This window comes from Peromyscus leucopus, chromosome 4 (genome assembly GCF_004664715.2).
Source record: "Peromyscus leucopus breed LL Stock chromosome 4, UCI_PerLeu_2.1, whole genome shotgun sequence".
NCBI lineage: Eukaryota > Metazoa > Chordata > Mammalia > Rodentia > Cricetidae > Peromyscus > Peromyscus leucopus.
In genome coordinates, this window is record NC_051066.1 from 67,675,272 (window position 1) to 67,697,559 (window position 22,288).

General features: G+C 45.2%; 1 protein-coding gene across 8 annotated transcripts in view; it reads left to right on the forward strand.

Moving 5' to 3' along the window:
* Ambra1 (autophagy and beclin 1 regulator 1) overlaps window positions 1–22,288 on the forward strand; it is a 208,886-nt gene that overhangs the window by 181,625 nt on the left and 4,973 nt on the right. For all 8 annotated transcript variants that reach the window (XM_028878938.2, XM_028878941.2, XM_028878942.2 and 5 more), the window contains 3 exons: window positions 8,308–8,447; window positions 18,095–18,187; window positions 19,186–19,379. In XM_028878938.2, coding sequence (XP_028734771.1) covers window positions 8,308–8,447; window positions 18,095–18,187; window positions 19,186–19,379 — 427 coding nt within the window. The remainder of the gene's footprint in view (window positions 1–8,307; window positions 8,448–18,094; window positions 18,188–19,185; window positions 19,380–22,288) is intronic.

Here is a 22,288-nt window from a genome sequence, read left to right on the forward strand (position 1 = left end):
TCAGGAGAATTTTTCCATGACATAATCATACAGCTCTGATGAGCCCTCTTGCCCCGACCCTCGCCCCACCCCAACCTCATTTATTTGGTTTTTCAAGATAGGGTTTCTCTGTGTAGCTCTGGCTGTCCTGGATCTCGCTCGCTCTGTAGACCAGGCTAGCCTTGAACTCACAGAGATCCACCTGCCTATGCCTCCCGAGTGCTGGGGTCTCTTAAGGAGAGTGGGGTCTGTACTCCATTCTAGTCTTTTCACAAACGGAAACTGACTAGGCCTCTGTAGATATTAAACTGAAACTTTTGGGACCCAGGGAGCACTGAAATAAGAGTTTATTAAGACTGGGGTTATGGCTTAGTAGGAGAGTGCTTACCTAACATGTGAGAGGCCTGGGTTCAGTCGCCAGTGGTGAAAGGGGAGGCCGGGTGTTCCCACCACCACCTACAGTGAAGTTAGATGACAATTCTAAAGTGTCCCTAAAGCCAAGATCTAAGAGTGTTTTGTAACAAAAAAATAAGGGAAAGAAAATGTGAGTTCACATTGGATCTACATTTATAAATAAGAGGGGCAAAATTATGCTGTGAAACTAGAGAGTGGCTGTTGCATCTGGATTGGAGGGAACAGTGGCCATAGAGGTTTCCATGTAAATAGTCAGGATAGATAACATTGGTGTTCGCCATGTGTAAGAACTGAGTCAAGGTTTCAATATATGTTCAGGAGTGTGAGAGAGGGTCTTTCAGTATGTCTAATTAATAACTTTCCTCCTCCCTCCACTCTTTGAATTAAATTTAGGACATCTCAGAATTTTTCTGTAAAGTCCAGGTACTTTGCTAGATTTAGGAATATAGTAATGAATAGAGACCTCTGTGCTTCTCAGTTTAATGCTTTGCTACTGCTGCTGTTTTTGTTTGTTTAGTGGCAGGGGTTGTGGCTGAGACCATCTTACTATGTAGCCTGGGCTGGCCTTGAACTCATGATCCTCCTGTTTCAACTTCCTAAGTTCTGGGATTTCAGGTGTGTCCCACCATGCCAGACCAAGCCCTGCTTTTTGACTGGTCTTGTCACTTCCATCTCCAAAATCTTTATTGTATTTGGCACCCAGGAGACGTGAGTTGTTGGCTTGCTTCATGAATGTGAGTTACCTTGAATTCTGTATGTTATGTGCTTCCCTGGCCCTACCTGCACATATAGTCTGTTCACCACCGTCAGTGTACACAGTTTGTCGCATCGTACAAAGGTATTAATAAGGATCTTCCTTTAGAAAATAGGGAGTGTCTTGTTCATTTTCATGATTCTGCTATTCTTGCTTTGACTAAATAAAAAGAAGAAAATTAGCTAACTTGGTATTCTGATCATTGTCTGCAAATAAACACTTTATTAGTCTTTGGTTTTTTGTTTTTTGTTTTTTGAGACAGTTTCTCTATAGCTTATCAGATCATGAATTTATGATCTTTCTGCCTCAGTTCCCAAAGTGCTAGGATTACAGCTTGTATCACCATACCAGGCTTTAAATAACTACTTAAAAAAGATAGACTTGGAGGCTGGAGAGATGACTCAGTGGTTAAGAGTACATACTGCTGTTGCAGAGTACCTTTGTTCAGATCCCAGCACCATATTGGATGGCTCACAAGCATCTGGAGCTCTATAGAATTCAAGGGGATCTGATATCTTCCTCTAGCCTTTTGAAGCACATACACACACACACACACACACACACGCACACGCACACGCACACGCACACGCACACGCACACGCACACGCACAAGTAAGTAATAAGATAAATTTTAATGAGTTGGGGGTTGGCTAGAGAGATAGCTCAGCAGTTAAGAGCACTTGCTGCTCTTTAGGAGGACCTGAGTTCAGTTCCCAGTACCCATGTCAAATGGCTCACAACTACCTGTGAATTCAGCTCCAAGAGATCCAACAACCTCTTCTGGCTTCTGAGGGCATCTGAACACACATGGCATAGTCACACACACACACACACACACACACACACACACACACACACACACAAATGTTTAAAAGAAAATTTTAATGTACGCCAGGAGTTTTGGGGTGTAGCTAAGTGACAGAGTGTTTGCCTAGTATTCACAAGGCCCTGTATTTTCTCTTTAACACACAAACATAAATAAGCAGGACTTGGAGCTAGCATATGGGATTCAGGTTTCTTAGAGAGGATTCTGGGCATGTAATCTAAGTGATAGAACACTCACTTATAATCTGTGGAGTTCTACATTAGATCCTAGGGCCACAAAAAGAAACCTGAAGCTAAGCGTGGTGATACTGCCTAGATCCAACATCTCAGAGGTTGAAGCAGGGGATTATAAATTTCAGGCCAGGTTAGGCTGCATTGCCAGCTCAAACCTGTCTCAAAAAATAAAATAACGATAGTGTGACTCCCTCTGCCTGCCCTGGAATATGTGTTTCTCGGCCTTCAATAAAGTGTGATCATCTATTTTCAGTGGAACAGTCAACTGTTTCTTGCCATCTACTTTCCACTAGTCTTTCCCATCTTCATAGAGAATTGGTTTTCTTTTAATCACCTTCTCATGAAAACTTAAAGCCTCCCATGCTTTCTAATAGATTTTCCATTCTTATAGCCCTTCCTCTAGGCACCATGGTGTGCCTGTCACCTCTACCCAGGACCCTTCTATTCTCCATGTCTCCTTTCTTGAACCAGCTTCAGTTAGCTATCTTAAGGCAAAGCAAATCCACCAGCTGCACTAGACCTCCAGCCATCACTACAAGATTCCAGCTTCACAGATGATGTACATAAAAGAACCACAAAGTGTTTTCTGTTAACTTCTTACCTGGCTGACTCTGAACAGTGCAGTTTGTGTCTAGGCCTAATGGTCTGGGTTTTATTGACATGCAGTAGAAAAGAAGGGATCTTGTTAAAGACTGTAGCATGTTTTTCCTGTGTTATATTCTGTTTTGGGACAGGCATTTACAGAGCCTAGCTTCTCTAGAACTCCTTGTATAGTACAAGCAAGCCTCAAACTTGAAATCTTCTTGTCTCTACCTCTGTAATGCTAGGATTATAGTACACACCACCATACCCAGCTTCCTCTGAATTTTAAAGGTTTTCTATTGACCTTTCATTATTTTCTAATACTCTCCTTAAATAAGAAATAAAGCCCTCAGCCATACAGTGGTGGCACATGCCTTTAATCCCAGTACTGGGAAAGGCAGAGGCAGAAGCAGTTGGATCTCTGAGTTTGAAGCCACCCTGGTCTACACAGCCAGTTCCAGGACAGCCAGACCTACACAGAGAATCCCTGTCTTGAAAAACAGAGGGGGGGGGGAGCCATTTCAGTTTTGATCTGGAGACTTTCTTTTTTGTTCCTACTGTAGTTTGAGGAACGGATAAGCAGGTGATACAGGGGTTGTGTTGGACCCTAGAAGTGGAGGAATCATAATCTTCCTCTACTCCCTTAGAACTGTAAAGATTTGGTGACTTGGCCCATTCCCTATTGATGTGCTGAGACTGTATGGATGCTAAAATCTGTTCCTTCTAGTGTATTAATTCTCATTTCCTTTATAGATGATAGACAAAATGAGAATGCTGTACTTCAGGAGGGGAGATGTGCTGTTAGCACCTGTCATGTTCAAAGCAGGTGAAACCAGGACTTTTCAGACATGAATCAGTGGTTCAGTTTTGTATTCAGCCTTGCATCGGGTCCCCAGGTCCTCATAATTCTCTTCCAGTGCACTAGAATTAGGTAGTATAGCTCACGGGAAGTCCTTTTTGTCATGGAGGTTGGCAGACTACTGGCTTGACCGTTCACACATGCTGGGTAATTTTAGGACATTTGAATGGTGTTAAGGAAACCTTTCTTTGAACTGTATCTGTGGAACCTTAGCTGAGGCAAAGCTGTCGCCCATACTGAATCAGATGCCCTACCAGTGCAGATGAATTTGATTCAAAAAGCCTGTCCCTGTTGCAGTCTTGGAAGAGCCTCACAGCCAACCTGGTCTCTGATGTAGACAGACGAATGGCAGAAACCACACATGGTGCAGGAGTAGCTGGAGCTACTAAACCTTCTGTCAATTTGGGGAAATTTTTGCCTAGATAATTTTCTCATCTCTAGGACTGATTACTTGTGAGACACATTTCCTCTCATGAGGGGCACTGAGCTGTCTAGCTGTAGCCAGGGAAAGGAGTAGAAACCCCTCAAATTCTTTAGATTGGACTGGCTCTCATTGCTAAGGGCCCTTGGGTTGCACAGATGCCTGAAAGGACCTAAAAGTCAATAATCCCATCTCCTGAATCTTCTAGGCATTTATCTCCCTCTGTGCTCATCTCTCTTCTACTCACCCTCATGCTTCAGTGTGGTGAGAAAGCAAGAGATTATTAGGAACGCTGCAGGATGCTTAATGTTCATAGGACATTCTTCTGGCTTCCTGCCACAAATTAGGATTTGTGCCTAATCCCCAAATGTTGCAGGTAGGAGGCCCTTGGAGCTACCCCTTCAGTTCTGCTTAAGGACTCAGACTTGGGAAAGATAGGCTAGAGCCAGAGGACAGATCTACATCCCCATGACTCTTAGGATCACAAGTTGTGACCTGGCTAGTAATGTCTAAGGAGTCTCACCTTTAATTACTAGTTCTATTACTGTCCCTCTATCCTAAGCCTTGTCTGTCCTAAGCTGGGTTCACCTGTCATATTGGCCTTTTGGGAAATTTTGTCCCCAAAGCAAGTTGCTGTTGTAAGAAGGAAATTGATAGTATTTGTTTAATCCTTCTGCAGCAACAGACAATAGAAGGTAAACTTGTGACATATAATAGGTTTGCTTGCTACTTTTCCTGGTTTGGAAATTTTCTAGAAGTTTTTCTTGTTTTACTTCTTTGAGATTCCTATCAGAAATTTTCAGGCAACCCTTAAATTAACCATCTGCTTTTCAAAAGCCTTAGCATTTTTTTTTTCTTACAAGGCCTCTTTCTCGTCCCTTCTGCTCTATTCCCTAGGATTACAGGTTATTGTGCTTTTAGGGAAATTTTGTTGTGAAGCCCCTACAAGCCTGACCCCAAAGCTTCCTCCCTGAATTCAACTATACCGACATTCCTCCTTTAAACAGATTAAATGGTCTTAGCCACAATTGTGTGATCCCAACTAAGCTGTCCTGTTAGAGTGTATGCTGCATTATATTTACCATGGAGCCCTTTAGATTAGAAAGGACAACATTGATTACCCTGGAAGGGGGGGGGGCGTTTGGTTTGTTTGTTTTTAAGATTTTGCTGCTGGTGGCACACTCCTTTAATCCCGGCACTTAGAGGCAGAGGCAGGTGGATCTCTGAGTTCGAGGCCAGCCTGATCTACAAAGCGAGTTCCAGGACAGCTAGGGTTGTTACACAGACAAACCCTGTCTCAAAAAAACAAAACAACAACAACAACAAAAGGATTTTGCTTTATTTTCAACTATGCATAAGCATGTATACCTGTGTGAGTACATATGCTTGTGGGGCCAAAGATGTCAGATCTCCTGGAGCTGGTTTTCAGGCAGTTGTGAGCCACCAGCTCTGCATGCTAGGAACTGAACTTGGGTCCTCCTCAAGAACAGCAGACACTCTTAACTCCAAGCCATGTCCTTAGCCCCACATTTCTTCATTTAAAGGAAAGGACTTGGTTAGGAACAGAGGAGAAGGAATGGTACTATCACCGGTATGAGCCTTCAGCCAGCTATGCCAAGTGTTTATCATGAGCTCTGAATGTGGTCAAGGCTCCTGCCAAATATATATGTATGAAGAGATTAATCTACAGGCCAGGCAGCCATATTCTGGATGATTAGAACTGAAGTTCATAAATTCCTCTGGGCTTTTTCCTCCCTCCTTTTCCTTTTTTGAGATAGGGTCTTATGTAGCCTAGGCTAGCCTCAGATTTGGAGAAGTCCTACTGATTCTCTCCCTTAAGCACTAGGATTACAAAGGTGTGTACTACTGCACCTGATGTCATTGGGCTGGATTTTAGTTAGAAAAATTTGTAAGCCCTGGCTAATTCTTTGAGTCAAGTCTTACAGGAAGGCTTTTTTTTTTTTTTAAAAGCCAAATATGTATATTTATTTACTTAATGTGTATGGGTATTTTGTCTGCATATATGTCTGTGTACCATATGCATGCCTTATGCCCAAGGAGACCAGAAGAGGATGTTGGATCCCTGGGACTGGAGTACGGATGGTTGTGAGCCATCATGTGGATGCTGGGAATTGAACCCTGACCCTCTAGGAGAGCAGCCAATGCTCTTAACCACTGGGCCATCTTAACAGCCCAACATAGGAGGTTTTTTTGTCATTGTTGTTTGGGTTTGGCTTGGGGTTCTTTGTTTGTTTCTGTTTTTTAATTTTGCCTATGTATGTAGGTGCACTTACACCGTAGCATGTGTGACGGTCAGACAACAGCTCTCGGGAGTCTTTTGTCTCCTGACACCTTGTGGGATCTGGGGGTCGGGGTCATCAGGTCATCAGGCCTCTTGCAAGTTCCTCTGCAGACGGAGCCATCTCTGTGGCCCTTGATTTGTTTATTTGTTTTGTTTTGAGATAGAGTCTCAAAATGGCCTTGAACTTCTGATCCTCCTGCCTTAACTTTTAAGTGCTAGGATCCCAGATGTGTTCTGTCATGCTAGACCAAGTTTCTTAATCCAACAAACACAGTTAGGACTCAAGCCAAAGCCAATTCTGTGTTGATAAAGGCTCATTCAACCTGAGGACCATAGCAAAGCCATTCTAGAACAGTACAAGTAGCTATTAGACACATTTCTCAGTGCCACACCTGACAAGTTACTGATATCAGCATTCTCTGTATGGTAATATATGGAGTGCACATGCATTGTAGAGACTGTCTTGATAAGAGCCTTTCCAGTCGGTATCCAAGACACATGTATCCATATTCTCAAGTCCAAGACTGCTTGATTTGAGCAGAGGTAATTCATCCCTGCTTTACAGTTTAAATTTCAGGGAGGCTAGAACAAAAGTAGAAAGAAATGAGGAGAAATGAGAATCTCAACTCCTGCCCTTTCATGGACTCTTGTTATAGATCCTAAATGCAGGTTCCTCGAAACAGAATCAGCAGCTACCGTTTATAAGCTTATGCCATTCCAGGCAATTTTTATATCCCTATTTCTTAAATTTTCCTAATTATTTGAATGCAAGGGTGGGGGTCAGTTTCGTGTCCCCCATCCCCCTGCCATTTGTATGTCATACTTGGCATGAAACCTGTTTTTTGAGATAGAGTGTCACATAGCCCAGGCTGGTTTTTAACTTTTTGTGGCCAAAGATGACTGACTGGTCTTCCTGTCTCCTCCTCCTCCTCCTAAGTGCTGGATTTCAGGTTGTATCACCAGACCAAGTTTATGTGGTGCTGAAGGTCAAACTCAGGGCTTCATGCATGCTTAGGCAAGCATTCTGCCAATTGGGCTGTATTCTCAGACTTAATGTGGGCAATTTTTAAGCTGAGATCTAAACAAGTTGTTATGTAGTTATATCAGGGTTCAAAGATAAGTTCAAGTAAATGCCCCTGTCTTTCATTTCTCTCTTCCCTGCCCCAGTCTCTGACCAAAGGTGCTTTTGAAATGACTCTCAGGTCAATGTCAGAGACCTTGTCACTGGATTTCTCTTGGGCCCAAACTGTCGATGAAGGCAGGTCACTCTCAGGACAAAGTAGCTTTTGGGGAGGTAACAGAAATTACTGAAAGGGGAATTTCTGCCTTTGAGACAGGAGATGGATCGAATGGTGGTTTATATAAGCCAGAAGGCAGCCATGGGCCTGCAAGTTGAAGATTCCCCTCTGCCCTGCTCCCCACATCTGAATATACCTTTTGGATTTCCTTAACAATAGCAGTTTTAACAGTGCTTTTAATTAGCTGAATTAAGAATGTTCTCTGATGTTATCACCCCCTCCCGCCCCCCTATCACCTCCAATTCCCCATTGCTGTGAGAGCTCTGGGGTTTCCATAGTAACAATACTACCAGCCCAGGTTGACTTTCACTGGTTATATGCTGGTCAGAGGAAAGTTATGGCCCATTCGATTCTAGTGTGGTGGGCTATAGGTGAGGCCTTTCTGGTCCTGATGTCAGAGCATGAGGTGAGGAGTGCTGAGAGACAAAGAATGTAAGTGTGCCCCTGGAAGAGACCTAGCTCTCTGGAAAGTAAGAGGGCTCCCACTCCTCCTTCCCCAGGGTCTCAGATGAGTTGAAAGTCAACCCATTCCCAGCCTAAAGTCTCAACTCCCTGGGGTTAATTTGATCCTCCTTGGATTTTGTTATTTTTGGTAACAAGTTGTTTCTCCTCCCATTCTCTTCTCTGTCTCCCACCCAGAGAGTTTTCAACGTCCTTTACCCCATGCCTGCTGACCAGCGGAGACATGTCAGCATCAACTCTGCCCGTTGGCTACCTGAGCCAGGGCTTGGTTTGGCCTATGGCACCAACAAAGGAGACCTGGTGATCTGCCGACCAGAGTGAGTTTCTCAAGGGGTGGGTATGGACACTATCTGAACAGAGGCCTAGGCAAAGCTGTGCTCCCTTATGGGCCTGGCCAACCAGGTAGGGGCCTTTTACAAGGACAATCCAAATCCTGCTAGAAAGGGATTGGAGGTAGTACATGAAGGACATGAGCAAAAGGTTGAAGTTCAAAACTAGCCTCGACTAATGAAATCCTGTCTTAAAAAAGGGGGAGGGGGACCTTCTGTATTTTCACATTGTTCCCACATGACAACTTCCCGGGCTGCTTAAAGGACCTTCTTCTCTCAATCTAGAATAAGCTCTTCATTCCAAATGCTGTCAAAAGACTGCTTTAGTAGCTAGGTGTAGTATGGTACTACTATAATCCCAGCTCCTTTGGAGGATGGAGCAGAAGGATTATGAGTTCAAGTCCAGCATGGGTTACATAGTGAGCTCCAATTTCAAAGTAACAGAGGGCTGAGAATGTAGATCAGTGGTAGAGGCTAGCATATGTAAGGTTTTATGGTCAGTCTCTAGCACTGCCAAAAAAAAAAAAAAAAAAACCCAGACACTTCAGATATTGTGCTTTCTAAAATCTAGACAGTTTGTGTTTTCCTTTGTTGCCTCTTATTATCTGGTTTCCTAGCCATTGTAAAGTACCCTCAGGTAAAAAAAAAAAAATGGATATCGATTCTTTTTAAAACCTGTTTTGGAAAAATTCAACAAGTGGTCTCATGCTTATATAAATGCAAGAGATACTAACTTAAGAAATAAAATTGGAGACAGTCTTGTTAAAACCCTGGTTTGGGGACCTGGAGAGATGATTGAGTAGTCAAGAGTACTCTTTCTCTTGTACAGACCCAGGTTAGGTTCCCAGTACTCAAATGGTGGTTCACAACCATTTATAACTGTAGTTCCAGGGGATCTGATGCTCTCTTCTGATCTCCATGGGTATCAGGATAGATGTGGTGCATATACATCCATGCAGACAAACATACACATAAAAGAATTTATTTTATTATTTTATATATAATTATGAAATAGTATGTTATTATTTATATTGTATCTACAATATATTATATGCTATAATATATACTAAAATAAACATATACATAAAATAAATTAACCCATTGGTCAGGCTACTGATCTCTAACAGCCTGTTTCTGTGTCTTGCCTCTGTTCCTTTTTACTTGAAGCTCTAGCTCATAATAATGAAAGCAGATTGAGAAGCTCAATTTAAAGTCACAGTGATTATTATCTGGACTTGAAGTAAGAGAGAGAAGGGGAGCAAGAGCACTTCTGTCCTAATGACACCCTTTTCCCTTCCTCTGGCTTTTTGGAGGATAGAGTTTCTCTAGGTACTTACTCAAGACCCTGGAATCAGCCTGATTTATTATCAGTTTCTAGGCTCTGCCAGGTGGAGAGTGTGAAGCCCTGCTTCACTGCAGATCAGGCTGATTGCTGCGTGGGACACTGTGGGGAGCCAGCTGACTAAATGCCACTTCTGCCTCCAGGCTGCCCTAATTCTGTTCTTCACTTGGTGCAGTTTCTAGAGCATTGTACAGACCAGGCTGCATGTTGTAACTGGTCTTGCAAAGTCTTTGGTCTTTAGCCTTTGGATGTACCCACATCACCTTTATTTCTATTTTTCTTATTTTTTGCAGATAAGATCTTATGTATCTCAGGCTAGCCTCAGAATTTCTATATTGCCAGGGAGGATCTTGAACTTCTGATCTTTTGATCTTCTTGCCTCCACCTTCGAGGTGCTGGGATTATTACACCCATGTGCCAATTACACAGAGTTTATGCTAGACCAGGGACTGAATCCAGGGCTTTGTATGTTAATTTGCTGGGCAAGCATTCTTCACCTGATTTACATCGCCACCTTCCACATGCCTTTGTTTGTGCTTTGGTGGGGCCTTGGTGTTTTTTTCTGAGTATGTATTTGGATCTGTTGTTGTGGTCTGATAGGTGACTGGGGATTGAACCTGTCAGCTCTCAGCTAAGTTAGGACAGTGGCACATGGGAGAGAAAACCCAGTTCATTCCATCTTGACTATTTGGACACCCTCCCAAAGAGAGGCTGTGGTTTAAGTTTGACCCAACAAAGCTGGTCTTGGAGCAGAGAGAGGGCCTTGTTCTGGCAATGACTTGCTCCTAAGTTTCTGTATCCAGGACACCTCTCTCACTGCTTCCTTGTGTCTTTGCAGAGCATAGCCTACCTCTTTGACGACTGCCCCTTTTAGCCCAGATGTTGGACCTGTCACCGTTTGCCCTTTCTGAGTGCTGTCCCTAGTCTGGTATCTGTGTGGGTTCTTAAACACTTCTTCGCCCCAAACCACATGAAGCTGGTTATCTTATTTCGTCTCTTTAGGAATTCCTAAGAAAAATCTAGTAGACATCTTTTCCAAAATTGGTATAGGATTCTGGGCCATAATTTTATTCATGCCAATACTATAGTTATAGGCCTTTCTTTTCCTGTCTTTCAGAGACCTCATTCTTTCACAGTCTTGTTGTATCTATGGCTTCCACCGCTCACCTTTGTCCATAGCGAAGTACTCAAGCCCTCTCCTCTACAAAGTGATCCACCCTCCCAGAGGCACTCTCTAACCCGGTTTGTTGTCATCCTCCCAGATGCCGTGTCTCAAACCCTAGCCCACGTAGTTGGTGTGAGTCACAGACTCCTCAGCCAGACATGAAGGTGGCTTTGGCCTCTATTTCTCTCTTCTCCCCATATGTTGTCTTCAGCATCCCAGAGTTTCGTCGGGCCTAAGCCATCTTGGGCTCCTAGGAAACTTACCCACCAGTAGCTTTCAAGCCTCTTCCCTAAATAAAATGGGCACTGGGCCGGCCATGGGGCAGTCCCATCCTAGGCCAAATGGAGGTAACTTAGCCTACCAGTTTTGGTTCTGCCGTTTATTCTGATTTCTTGGGATCCCATAGCCTTAATACAGGAAATTTAGGGTCTGTTATAAATTCGGAATGGATGAGACTTTGTCTTAAGTTCTTCAAAGTTTCCCTGAGGTCTCGCTCTGTAGCCAAGGCTGACCTTGACGCATATTGTAGCCTGGACTCTCACACTCCCTGTCACGGGCTCTTTCCACTATGCCAAGCTTAAAGCTCAGCTACCTTTATAGCTGTTATTTGCACTTCAGGTAAGGTAAGAAAATTATTGATTATCTAAGGCATTCCCACAAATCATTGTTAGAATTGGGTCTCTGAATCTTCCAATCCAGATCTTTTTCCTATAACTGATAATTTAGCTCTTTTCCCATCCAAAAATCCCTCTAAAGCTGGGTATGGTGGTGCATGACTATAATCTCAGGAGACTGAGGCAAGAATGTCTTGAGTTTGAAGCTATCTTGGGTTAGGTAGCAAGACTCTGTCTCAAAAAAATGAAAAATAAAACAGGACCTTTAACATGGCTCAAACAGTCAAGGGCCTGCCTCTGAGTTTGATGACTGAGTTCAATCCCCAGGACTCCCACGGTAGAAGGAGACAGTCGACCCCTGAAGTTCTCCTTTTGACTTCAAATGAATGTCACACACATGTGCACAGAATAACTGTGTTTTTTTTTTAAGTTTGTTTGCTTGTTTGTTTTAATTTTGAATAAAGTTACATTTTCTCCTGCATGAAAGTATATCACAGGACCATACTCATGCTTTTGTGGCTCCCTAGGTCCTATTTAGCTGAATCAAATGACTGGTTCATTGGAAAATGGGATGGTAATCCTGAGTGTTGACAAGGATAACAGGCCTCTTGCCTAGACTAAAAACAATAGAGAAGTAGGAGCTCAATGTGCCAGTCTGCTTCATAGGCAGCTGCTTAAGGCTTCTGCCTGTCCTTGAGGGATGTAGTTCCCTGGCACACCCATTCCCAAGGGCACAGAATCCAGCCTACCAGCTGGGCCAAGATTGCAGCCCTCCCCCAAACAGGTGGTTGTCTGCCTTTGTCCAGGCCCAGGCAGCTGGGTTGCATTTTGTGCTCTCAATGCTGCTCTTGATTCTCTTCCATTGTCTCAGCCTCAGCACTCTTGCCAAGCACAAAGACTGGGAACAAGTTCCTTGGGTGTCTCTTGGTGGTTGTAAATCCCCACTTGACAGTAGACAAAGGCTTTAAAGAATATCCCATCTCACCCTGAGAAAGAACTCTTAGGACAAGTGAAAAGACTGTCCCTTAAGGGCCTGTACCAAGTTATCAGACCATGGTGGCCAATAGCCCAGTAATCCCTTCCCCCTTCCTAGTAATGAGGTGTACCTCACTACTTCCAGGCTGCTGCTGCTGTGCCTCTGGCTGATTGCCAGCTCAGCCACCCCCACTGCTCCTCACAGTGGGTGTGAAGGACCACTGCTTCATGGGTTTTCCCTGATAATGGGGGTGCAGGGAGGCGTTACTAGACCACTGCTTCCAGAGTCAGCTCAGAAGACAGAAGAGAGATTGGTAGAAGAAAAGTAGCCTGAGCATGGAGCACCTGGCACCTTAGCCAAGGGTGGCTGGCACTCCTTACAAAGCCCCAGTTCTGCCCCTCAGAGGGAGCTACCAGTGTAAATGGTAATTATAATCAAGCATTAACCAAGCAGGGGAAAGAAACACTTTGGAATGAAAAGGAGAGCCAGAACTGCCACAGAGACTCCATCCTTCAGGAGAGCCAGGTGCCAGCTCTCTCCCTCACTGTAGAGATGGTGCAGATAAATGCCAGTCTTCCTGGAGACAGTCCTCAGACAGCCCTGAGACCAGCAGACGAAGAGTGTTCTCAAACAGGTAGGAAGAAGCTCAGAGCCACAGATTGTGTGGACAGAACATTGGGACCACTGAGAAAGCAAGGCTGGCTCTTGCCTCTATCAAGGAGCCCAGGAGGGTTCCAGCAGTGAGACTGATTGAGCCACACCTAGAAACACAGCTTAGAGAGGCTGCTGAAGAGTCGGGTGCTGGGTAGAAGCCCATTTGAAACATGGCCCCTTGTTGACCTTCCCAATCTTTATCCCTTTGTATGTTTGTCTAGCTCCCAGGAAGAACCTAGAGAAAACAGTGACTCATTCATCTAAACCAAGTCCCAAGAAATAAAGTGCTGGCTGTAAACCATTCTTTTAACTTAAAGGCAGAATCAGTGACATTTAGTCACCAGAGAGGGTATCTTCAACTCTGATCCTTTAGTACAGTACAGTACCCAGATTTAAATCAAATCTAAGACTTGCCTTGCCTTTGTCAGGCTCACTGGCCACAGAAACTGAACGGTATAGGGAGGGCACAAACTCAAGATCCTCCAGCCTTACCCTATACAGGCATGTGCCTGTAATCCCACGCCCAGCTGTGATCCCTGTTCTCTTTGGCAGTTGACCTCTTCAGTAAGTAGCCCAGTCTCTAGCTCTTAGGGGATAGCACATGCTGCCTGATTTGGGGGGCGGAGGGTGATCCTTGGCCTCTTGGTGTCATGTTGATGGTCCCAGAACAGAATGGTTCTTCTGAAGGTTTCATTCTAAGATAGGAAGAAGGGTTCTGGTCACACAGGACATGGTTTGTGGTAGGTTAGGTGTGAACAGTTTGTTGTCACTAACTAGCCCTAAGTAACAGGACTCTCAGAGGCGGGATTTGGCAGAGGCCCACGTGGGATTGCAACCTGTCGATAAATCTTGACAAGTTTGTAAAGCAAAGGCTTCTCGGCAGCTGTCTTCACACAGGCATAAAGCAGCCAGGATTTGCTCACCATAAAGTGCTGTTTGGGGAGGCTCTGCAGTTTGCTTCTGGACATCTGCCTTTCCCTAATGCAAGGCTGTCTCTCACCTCTGCCCTCCAGTAGCCTACAGAAATAACTGTTTGGAGGAAGGAAACTGTACTCTGTAAAGAAGGGTCTGAGTAAGAGTCAAGTGACCATGAGATCTGCAGGCAGATAAGAGAGCAGAGAAAGAGGAGGCTGGCATTCTCTCAGGTGGCACATCCACCCAGAATGGCAGGCCCTGTACAGCTAGATGTGGAGCCTCTCCCCAGTTCTGCTGCCTTCTACACGAGGCAGCCCAGCCTCCTACTGCAGTCCTCTAGTCCAGGCCTGTGCTGACTCTTCAGGATTGGAAAAGAAGCCCCCAAACCCACCTTCTTCTGGCTGTTCCCTGGGGATGTCCTGTTGTCAAAGGAAAGTGACCGTGCCCTAGCTTACAAACTGACGTGCTAGACTATGTCATAATCTGCATAGGCTACCTTAGCAAAACACATGGACCTGGTGCCTTCAACAACAGATGTTTTTTCTTCCAGTTCTGGAGGCTGGAATGCCAAGATCAGGTACCATCAGGAGTTTCCTGAGAGGGCTGTCTTCCTTGTTTATAGACGCCTACCGTCCCACTGTGCCTCTAAGAGAGAGTCCTCGCTCCCTCTTCTTGTAAGACCATACATAGTTCTAGTAGGGTAAGGCCCATCCTGATGGCCTCCCTTAACCATGTTTACCTCCTAAACACTGGTGTGATAGCTAAGAATATAAAGTTGGAAGAACAGAGCTCTTTAAGCCCAAGCTCTTCAAGAACGTGGATTTCTTGTCTTGTTCTGAAGCACCATGAGATGTTTTAGACATCACTTAGGCTATCTACTAGATCTAATTAGTGAACTTAAAACTGTTGTTTGGTTGGTTAGATGAATCAGTGGGTGAAGGTACCCGACTCTGCCTGACAACCTGAATTTGATCTTAGGACCCATATGGTGAAAGGAGAGGACCAACTCCCACACATTGTTCTTAGACCTGCACATGCCTGCTGTACTATGTGGAACACACACACTACACTAAATCAGTATTTAGTAAATAGAAAATGTTTTGTTTTAGGAGGTGTTAGAAAGATGGCTCAGTGGTTGAGAGCACTTGCTGTTCCTTTCCCGCCCTTTTTAGTTGAAAAAAATTTATATATTCTGATCACACTTTTCCTCTCCCTCAACTCCTCCCAGGTCTCCACCATGCCCTTTCTTTCTGTCTCTTAAAAAACAAAATAAGCCAGGCAGCGGTGGCACATGGCTTTAATCCTAGCACTCGGGAGACAGAGGTAGGCGGATCTCTGTGAGTTCGAGGCCAGCCTGGTCTACAGAGTGAGTTCCAGGACAGGCACCAAAACTACACAGAGAAACCCCGTCTTGAAAAACCAACCAACCAACAAACAAACAAACAAACAAAAAACAGGAAACATACACATACAAAAACCACATAAATGGAAAATCAAAATATATAAACAAAAGGCCAGTAAAAACAAGATTATGCCCAAACAAAGCAATATGAGACAAAAATGTATAAAAATGCCATTGAGTTTGTTTTGTATTGGCCAACTACTCCAGGACATGGGGCCCTACCCTGAAGTGTGATTAATATACCCAGTGAAACTTGGAGAAAATTAATTTTTCCTTTGCAAGCAGGTACCAATTGCAAATGACTTTATTTATTTATTTATTTATTTATTATTTATTTATTTATTTATTTATTTATTTATTCTTAAGACAAGGTTTCTCTGTGGTTTTGGTGCCTGTCCTGGATCACACTCTGTAGACCAGGCTAGCCTGGAATTCACAGAGATCCACCTCGCTCTGCCTCCCAAGTGTTAGGATTAAAAGCATGCGCCACCACTGCCCAGCGCAGATGGCTTCTTGATATTCACTTTCCCCTCTTAGCACTGGGATCCCATCTGGCCTGAACTTGCACAGACCCTGTGCATGCTACCACAGTCTCTGTGAGTTTCTGTGTGCATTAGTCCTGTGAGGTCTGGAGAACAATGTTTCCTTGGAGTTACCCACCACTTGTAGCTCTTATACCCTTTCTGCCTCCTCTTCTGCGTAGCTCTCTGAACTCTGAGGGGAGGGTTTGATGAAGACATCCCATTTAGGATGGGGTGCTCCAAAGTCTCTCATTCTCTACACATTGTCCATTTGTGGGTCTCTGTGTTAATTACCATCTACTGCAAGAAGTTTCTCTTGATGATGGCAGAGCAAAGCACTGATCTGTGAATAGAGCAGAATGTCATTAGGAGTTATTTATTGCTATGGTCCTTTAACAGAATGATAGTATTGGTTTTCCCGTAGGCCCCTGACCTATCCAGTCTCAGGTTTTTAGCTACCCTCTAGTGTCAGATATGGATTACATCTCATGGACTGGACTAAATGCAGTCAGAGAATGGTTGCACCAGCATGTCTTGATGGGTTCACTTGGCTGTTAGCACATTGTATACAATGTGTAATTCCAGTTATAGAAGATGAAACACCCTTGTTTGGCTTCCACAGGCACCAAGCATGCATGTGGTACGTATATGTACATGCAAGCACTCACACATGCATATAAAATAAAAATAAATAAATCTTTAAAAACAAACCCTCTTCCTTCCCATTTCCTGTCCCCGTACTTCACAGCAATCACCAACACCCTACTCTCAACCATAGTAATTGCTGCAAGGCAATACTTTATCTTTATTTTGTTGCTATTTGCTTTGTGAGACAGAGTTTTGCATAGCCTAGGCTAACCTTCAGTTCTTGATCCTTCTGCCTCTACCTCCCAAGTTGCTAGCTAGCACTATATTTGCCATTCTGCCTAGATAGGGAGGCATCTTCAAAAGCAAGATAGTCTTGTGTTTGTGGTGCTAGAGATTTAACTTAGGGCCTTATGCATGCTAGATAGACACTTTGTCATTACTGAATCCCCAGCAGCAGTCCTGTTTAGAGATCTACATTGTTATCCAGGACTGTGGCTTGTGGTGGCAAGTCAGTGAAGAGAGATGAGGTGACCACTGCTTCCCTCCAGCAGGAGGAAAAAGCTGCCTGATAAAGTTGGCAGCCCAGGGGGCTCAGCAGGTAGAACACTGTAGAAGGTCTTCCTGAACTAAGCTTGCCTGTCTTGCTAACCTTGCCAAGGAGGCTCTAGGTCCAGAAAAGACCCATGGCACCTTAGCAGTAGGAAAGGACTCAAGGCCTGGGTATCTGCTTTTAAAGACTGAGTGGTCCCTTCTGGCAGCTGTCCATGGCACATGTCTCTCCAGTAAGTCTTGATCTAGCCTCTAGCCTCTTATTCACCGTTGCATGTCTGAAGAATACTTGGAACCTGCTGCATATCTGGTATTGGTGTTTTTATTGCCTCCTGGCTCTAAGGAGAAGCCTATTGAAAGCATTCAAGATATTCAAAATGTCTGAGATGCTTTTAGGGTTTCTATTTCTGTGAAGAGACACCTTGAGTATAACAACTCTTAAAAAGAAAAGCATTTAATGGGGTGGCTTACAGTTTCAGAGGTTTAGTCCATTATCATCGGTGTACAGGCAGACTTGGTGCTGGAGAGGGAGCTGAGATTCCTACATCTTGACCGGCAGTCAACAGGAAGTGAACTGAAATACTGGGCATGGCTTGAGCATATATGAGACCTCAAAACCCACCTCCATGATGACACACTTCCTCCAACAAGGCCATATCTACTCCAACAAAGCCACACTTTCTAATAGTGCCACTCCCTGTGAGCTTGTGGGGGTCAATTGCATCCAAACTACCACGTGCTCCAATGTTGAGCACCCTAATGAGGGAACATTTCTAGACCTGGTCTTCCTTCCCAGCAGAGGGGCAGGATGGACCACCCTGCCATAGCCCCCAGGACTTCTCCAGTGTTCTTAACCACCTCTCTAACACCTCTTGCCTTCTATTCTCCCCTTTCCCGATGGATCTTCAGGGCCTTAAACTCTGGTGTTGAGTACTACTGGGACCAGCTAAATGAGACGGTCTTCACTGTCCACTCAAACAGCAGGAGCAGCGAGCGGCCTGGGTAAGTGAAAGTCAGCAGACTGCTGTGTTTGAGGGTTTCTGGGTCTTCCCTCAACCAGAGCAGCTTTTCACTGATCTGTTACTTGTCTTAGACTTTTTCATACAGGCTAAAGAAGACAGGCTAAAGAGATTGTTGAGTGGTTAAGAGTGCACACTGCTCTTAGGGAAGAACTGAGTTGCGGTCCCAACACCTGTGTCAGGCAACCCACAACCACTACAACTCCAGCTCTAAGGGGTTGTCTGATGCCTCTGGTCTCTGTGGACACTCACATCTGCATTCACATGCCCACACCCATACACAGATATACCCATCACATAATCTCAAGAGAAGACAAAACTCTTGCTCTTGGAGGCTCGTTGGAGAACACATGCCTTTTCTCATTCTGGCCATGGTGTCTGAGCACACTTGGAGTGAGAATAAAGAAAAATCCAGAGAAAAAATGTTACCCCATGAGCTCTTCTCTGTTACCCATAGAGAATTGTGGAGTGGGCTTGTCTTCAGATGACTAGGGCCACACAGATCAATGACTGTAGCCCAGGGGGCAATCTGGCCCTGATCTTTTTCACTTAATCCACTAATGCAATGTGGAGCATTGTAAAAACAAAATAAATACTGGTTCAACAGGAAACCTAAGGCAGGTCCTGCTTCCTATAGGAATCACAGGGCACAGCTGGAGCAGTAATCCCAGAAGAAGCTAAAAGTGAGTAGTTGGTGAGCCTCAGACTGGGGACTCAGCTTTGCTGCCTGTCCAGCTATCTCAAAAGTCTGTGTCAAGGGAATGCCCAAGGAAAGGAGGGCCCTAGCCTTGGGGCTGGGCCTTACTTGTGAGGAACTGTGCTCCCAACCTACCAGGCTCTTTTTTCAAAGCTGCCATGAGAAGGTACTTGTGTCATGGCTCTCCCTTTTTAGGTTGTGGGCCTGGAATTGGTATGGTACCCAAGACTGTGAAGGACCTGTCCCAAGCCCTTTCTGACTTCAGTTTATCTTTTCGGCCTCAGAACCAGTAGAGCCACATGGCGGACAGACAGAGACATGGGTTTGATGAATGCAATCGGGCTGCAACCTCGGAACCCTACCACCTCTGTGACATCTCAGGGCACCCAGACTCTAGCCCTCCAGTTGCAGAATGCTGAAACACAGACTGAGAGGGAGGAAGAGGAACCAGGGACAGCATCCTCAGGTCCTGGTGAAGGTAGGAGCCTTGAACTACTAGCAGAGGACATCTGACTAGTAATCTGCCTTCTCGGGGCAAGTTAGACCTGTGCTTCTGGAGGACCAAAGAACGTGCATGCAAAGTGAGATTCTATAGGAAGTGCCCCTTCTAGAGCTGAGCCAGGTACCTGGGCCTCTAGTTTATCTCCCCTCAGCTAGCATGGCATATCAGGACTGCTGCAAATGAGGTTCTTGGTGCTCCTCTTGTACGGTGTTTTGATGCTGTAGTGACTACAGCTGGGCATACCAGCAGTCCTTCCTCTCACCTACTTCAGGTATGACACTGCCTACCTCAGCCCTGGCTCTCTGCTGGCCTCACACTTTAAAGAACCAATTAGCACTTCCCAGTGGTCGGGCTCAAGCCACTTTGGAACCCATCAGCAGCTGCGTTAAGCAGGCTGCTCTCACTCTCCTTACCTCCTACCTCCAGCCCCCATGCTGCTCTTAGCTCCAAACAAGGCAGCATCTAAACAGACTTTTTCTAGATCTGGTTGAGCCATTTGCTTGAAAGATCATGGAAGGAGAAGCCCTGATGTGCATCAGGCTGAGAGTAACAAATCTGCTTCGGTTGCCTCCAGGAAATGGCTTTTCTGACTGCAGCTCTCCATGGGGCACTTTCTCCCTGCCATGAACTGAAATGTTGAGAGTTGAATCCCTTTTTGGGCTGCAGCCTAGCCCATCTCCCACATCTAAGGCCCAAGGCTCTTTTGTGGAGTTGAAACCCCTTGCTGGGGACATGAGCAGCTGGCGGTGTTAGCTGAGGCGGCTGGCCAGCTGCAGCTTTGAGTCTCAGGGAGAAGACAACAGATGAAGTCTCATTCAGCCATGTCCAGGCCCATTTTTGCAGGCGTTTGTGGACTCTAAGCCACCCTGGAGTCTATGAAGCTCATTCCAAGAAGTCTTGGTCCTAAGTGCTCAGGGAACCACTGCTTCTCCAGCAGAGCTAGAAAGTACTTTTCTCAGCAAGGGCAGTAGCCTCTAAGAGGACCGGATGAGGCAAGTATCATGGATGTTTACCCATAAGGAAAAGATTCTAAGAATGAGCCTTCATCCTTCCCCTCAGAGCTTGGAGTTCAGTGAAGTTAAACAGCTCACAGCTAAGCAGCTGACAACTTTGGCATGATAGGGACCTTGGGAGGGCCAAGGAAGGGCCAGGGAAGCCTTCCAGAGGAGGTGATGCTAAGCTGAGTCCTCAGGCCTAGTTGTCATTAGACAGAATGGGCTGGCAGCAGCATTTTGGCATGTGTAACAGCACTGAGTTAAAGAAAAACTATGACATGTGAACAGAGGCCCACTAGCAAGTGTGTGTTTAAGGAAAGCCTGGCACATGTTGAGAACTGAGGCTGGCTGAATGGACAGGGTTGCTTATAGGATTCCCAGGTGGAGGAAAGCCTCTGTCCCAAAGGTGAAGTATAGCAGTGGTTCTTGAACAGGATCTGCTGCCGAGATGTGTACCCTCTGGTGTCTCACCTCCCAAAGAATCCTGTCTTTGCTGCTTCTGGGCTGCAGCTTCTTTCTTCTTGTTTGGGGGCTGGGGACCTAGGGAGGGCAGGAGGGTAGAAGCTGTCCTTTTAGACTCTAGGGCCAGAACCTCATTTCTTTTCCCCTTCCCATCCCTGGCTTCCTTCAATCAAAGCAGGTGATGGTGGAGATGCTGGTTAAGCAGCCTAGCAGGCAGCAGTGGCAGAGGTCCTGGCAGAGGGCTGAGGGACAGCTCAATGCTTCTGTCCATGGAAACTTCTCTCAGAGCTCTGGACCTCCCCTCCCCAGCTTTCCCATGAATAGCATTCCCTTTCAAAACTAGACAGAAATGGAAAGTATGGCTTGTAGGAGGGGTGAGGAATTGGTCACTGTGTCTCTTCTGCAGCCTTTTGCCCTGGTGCTTATCCCATGGCTCTGATGCCAGATACCTTGCTGGAAAAAATAGTTGTCAGTGTTCTCCTTGCCCACACTTTCTCATCTAGGGGCAGGCACAACAAGGTGGCTCCTGACTCCTTGTGTTGACTGAACTGGTAGCCAGGTCTCCAGGAGCATGTATCAGAGAAGCCTAGCTGAGGTTAGCCCTTCTGGGCCTGGCTCTACCCCTCCCCAACCCCCATCACCACCACCAGAACCTGGATTTGTTAGTTTGAAAACCAGGTCTGGTTTTAGTAATCATTGTCCTATAACCCACCCTTCCTTAGTATAAGCCCAACAGCACTAGTCTGCTTCTCATTTTCTATTTCTAAAAATCTGAGACTCTGGTAGTGTAGCTCAGTGGTAGAGCACGTGTGAAGTCCTGGTTCAGTTGCCTGCACTCCCACCTCCAAATGACTAACATCCATTCAGCTAGTTCTAAGACTTTTTGATCAGCTCTCCACAAGGGGGATTGTTGTATTTTGTTTTTTACTCTTTGGGGGCCCCCACCACCCAGCTCCCAAATAAATTCACATATGGAGGCTTATTCTCAATTATGAATGCCAACCTCAGCTTGACTTAGTTTCTAGTAGCTTTTCTTAACTATCCTGTCTACCTTTTGCCTCTGGCTTTTCTGTTCTCCTACTTCCATAAATCTTACTCTTGCTTCGTGGCTTGCTATGTAGCTGGGTGGCTGGCCCCTGGAGTCCTCCTCCTCTGGCTACTTCTTCTTTTTTCCTCCCAGATTTATCCTTCTATATCCTCTCTGCCTGCCAGCCACGCCTGTTTCTCTCTCCTGCCTTGCTATTGGCTGTTCAGCTCTTTATTAGACCATCTGACGTTTTATACAGGCACAGTAACACAGTTTCACAGAGTTAAATAAATACAGCATAAACAAAAGTAACACACCTTAAAATATTCTACTACAGGGGATTTGTTCTCTTTGCTTTTATGCTTGGGCCTTTAATCAAGAAGTGGGAGTTGCTCCAGGTC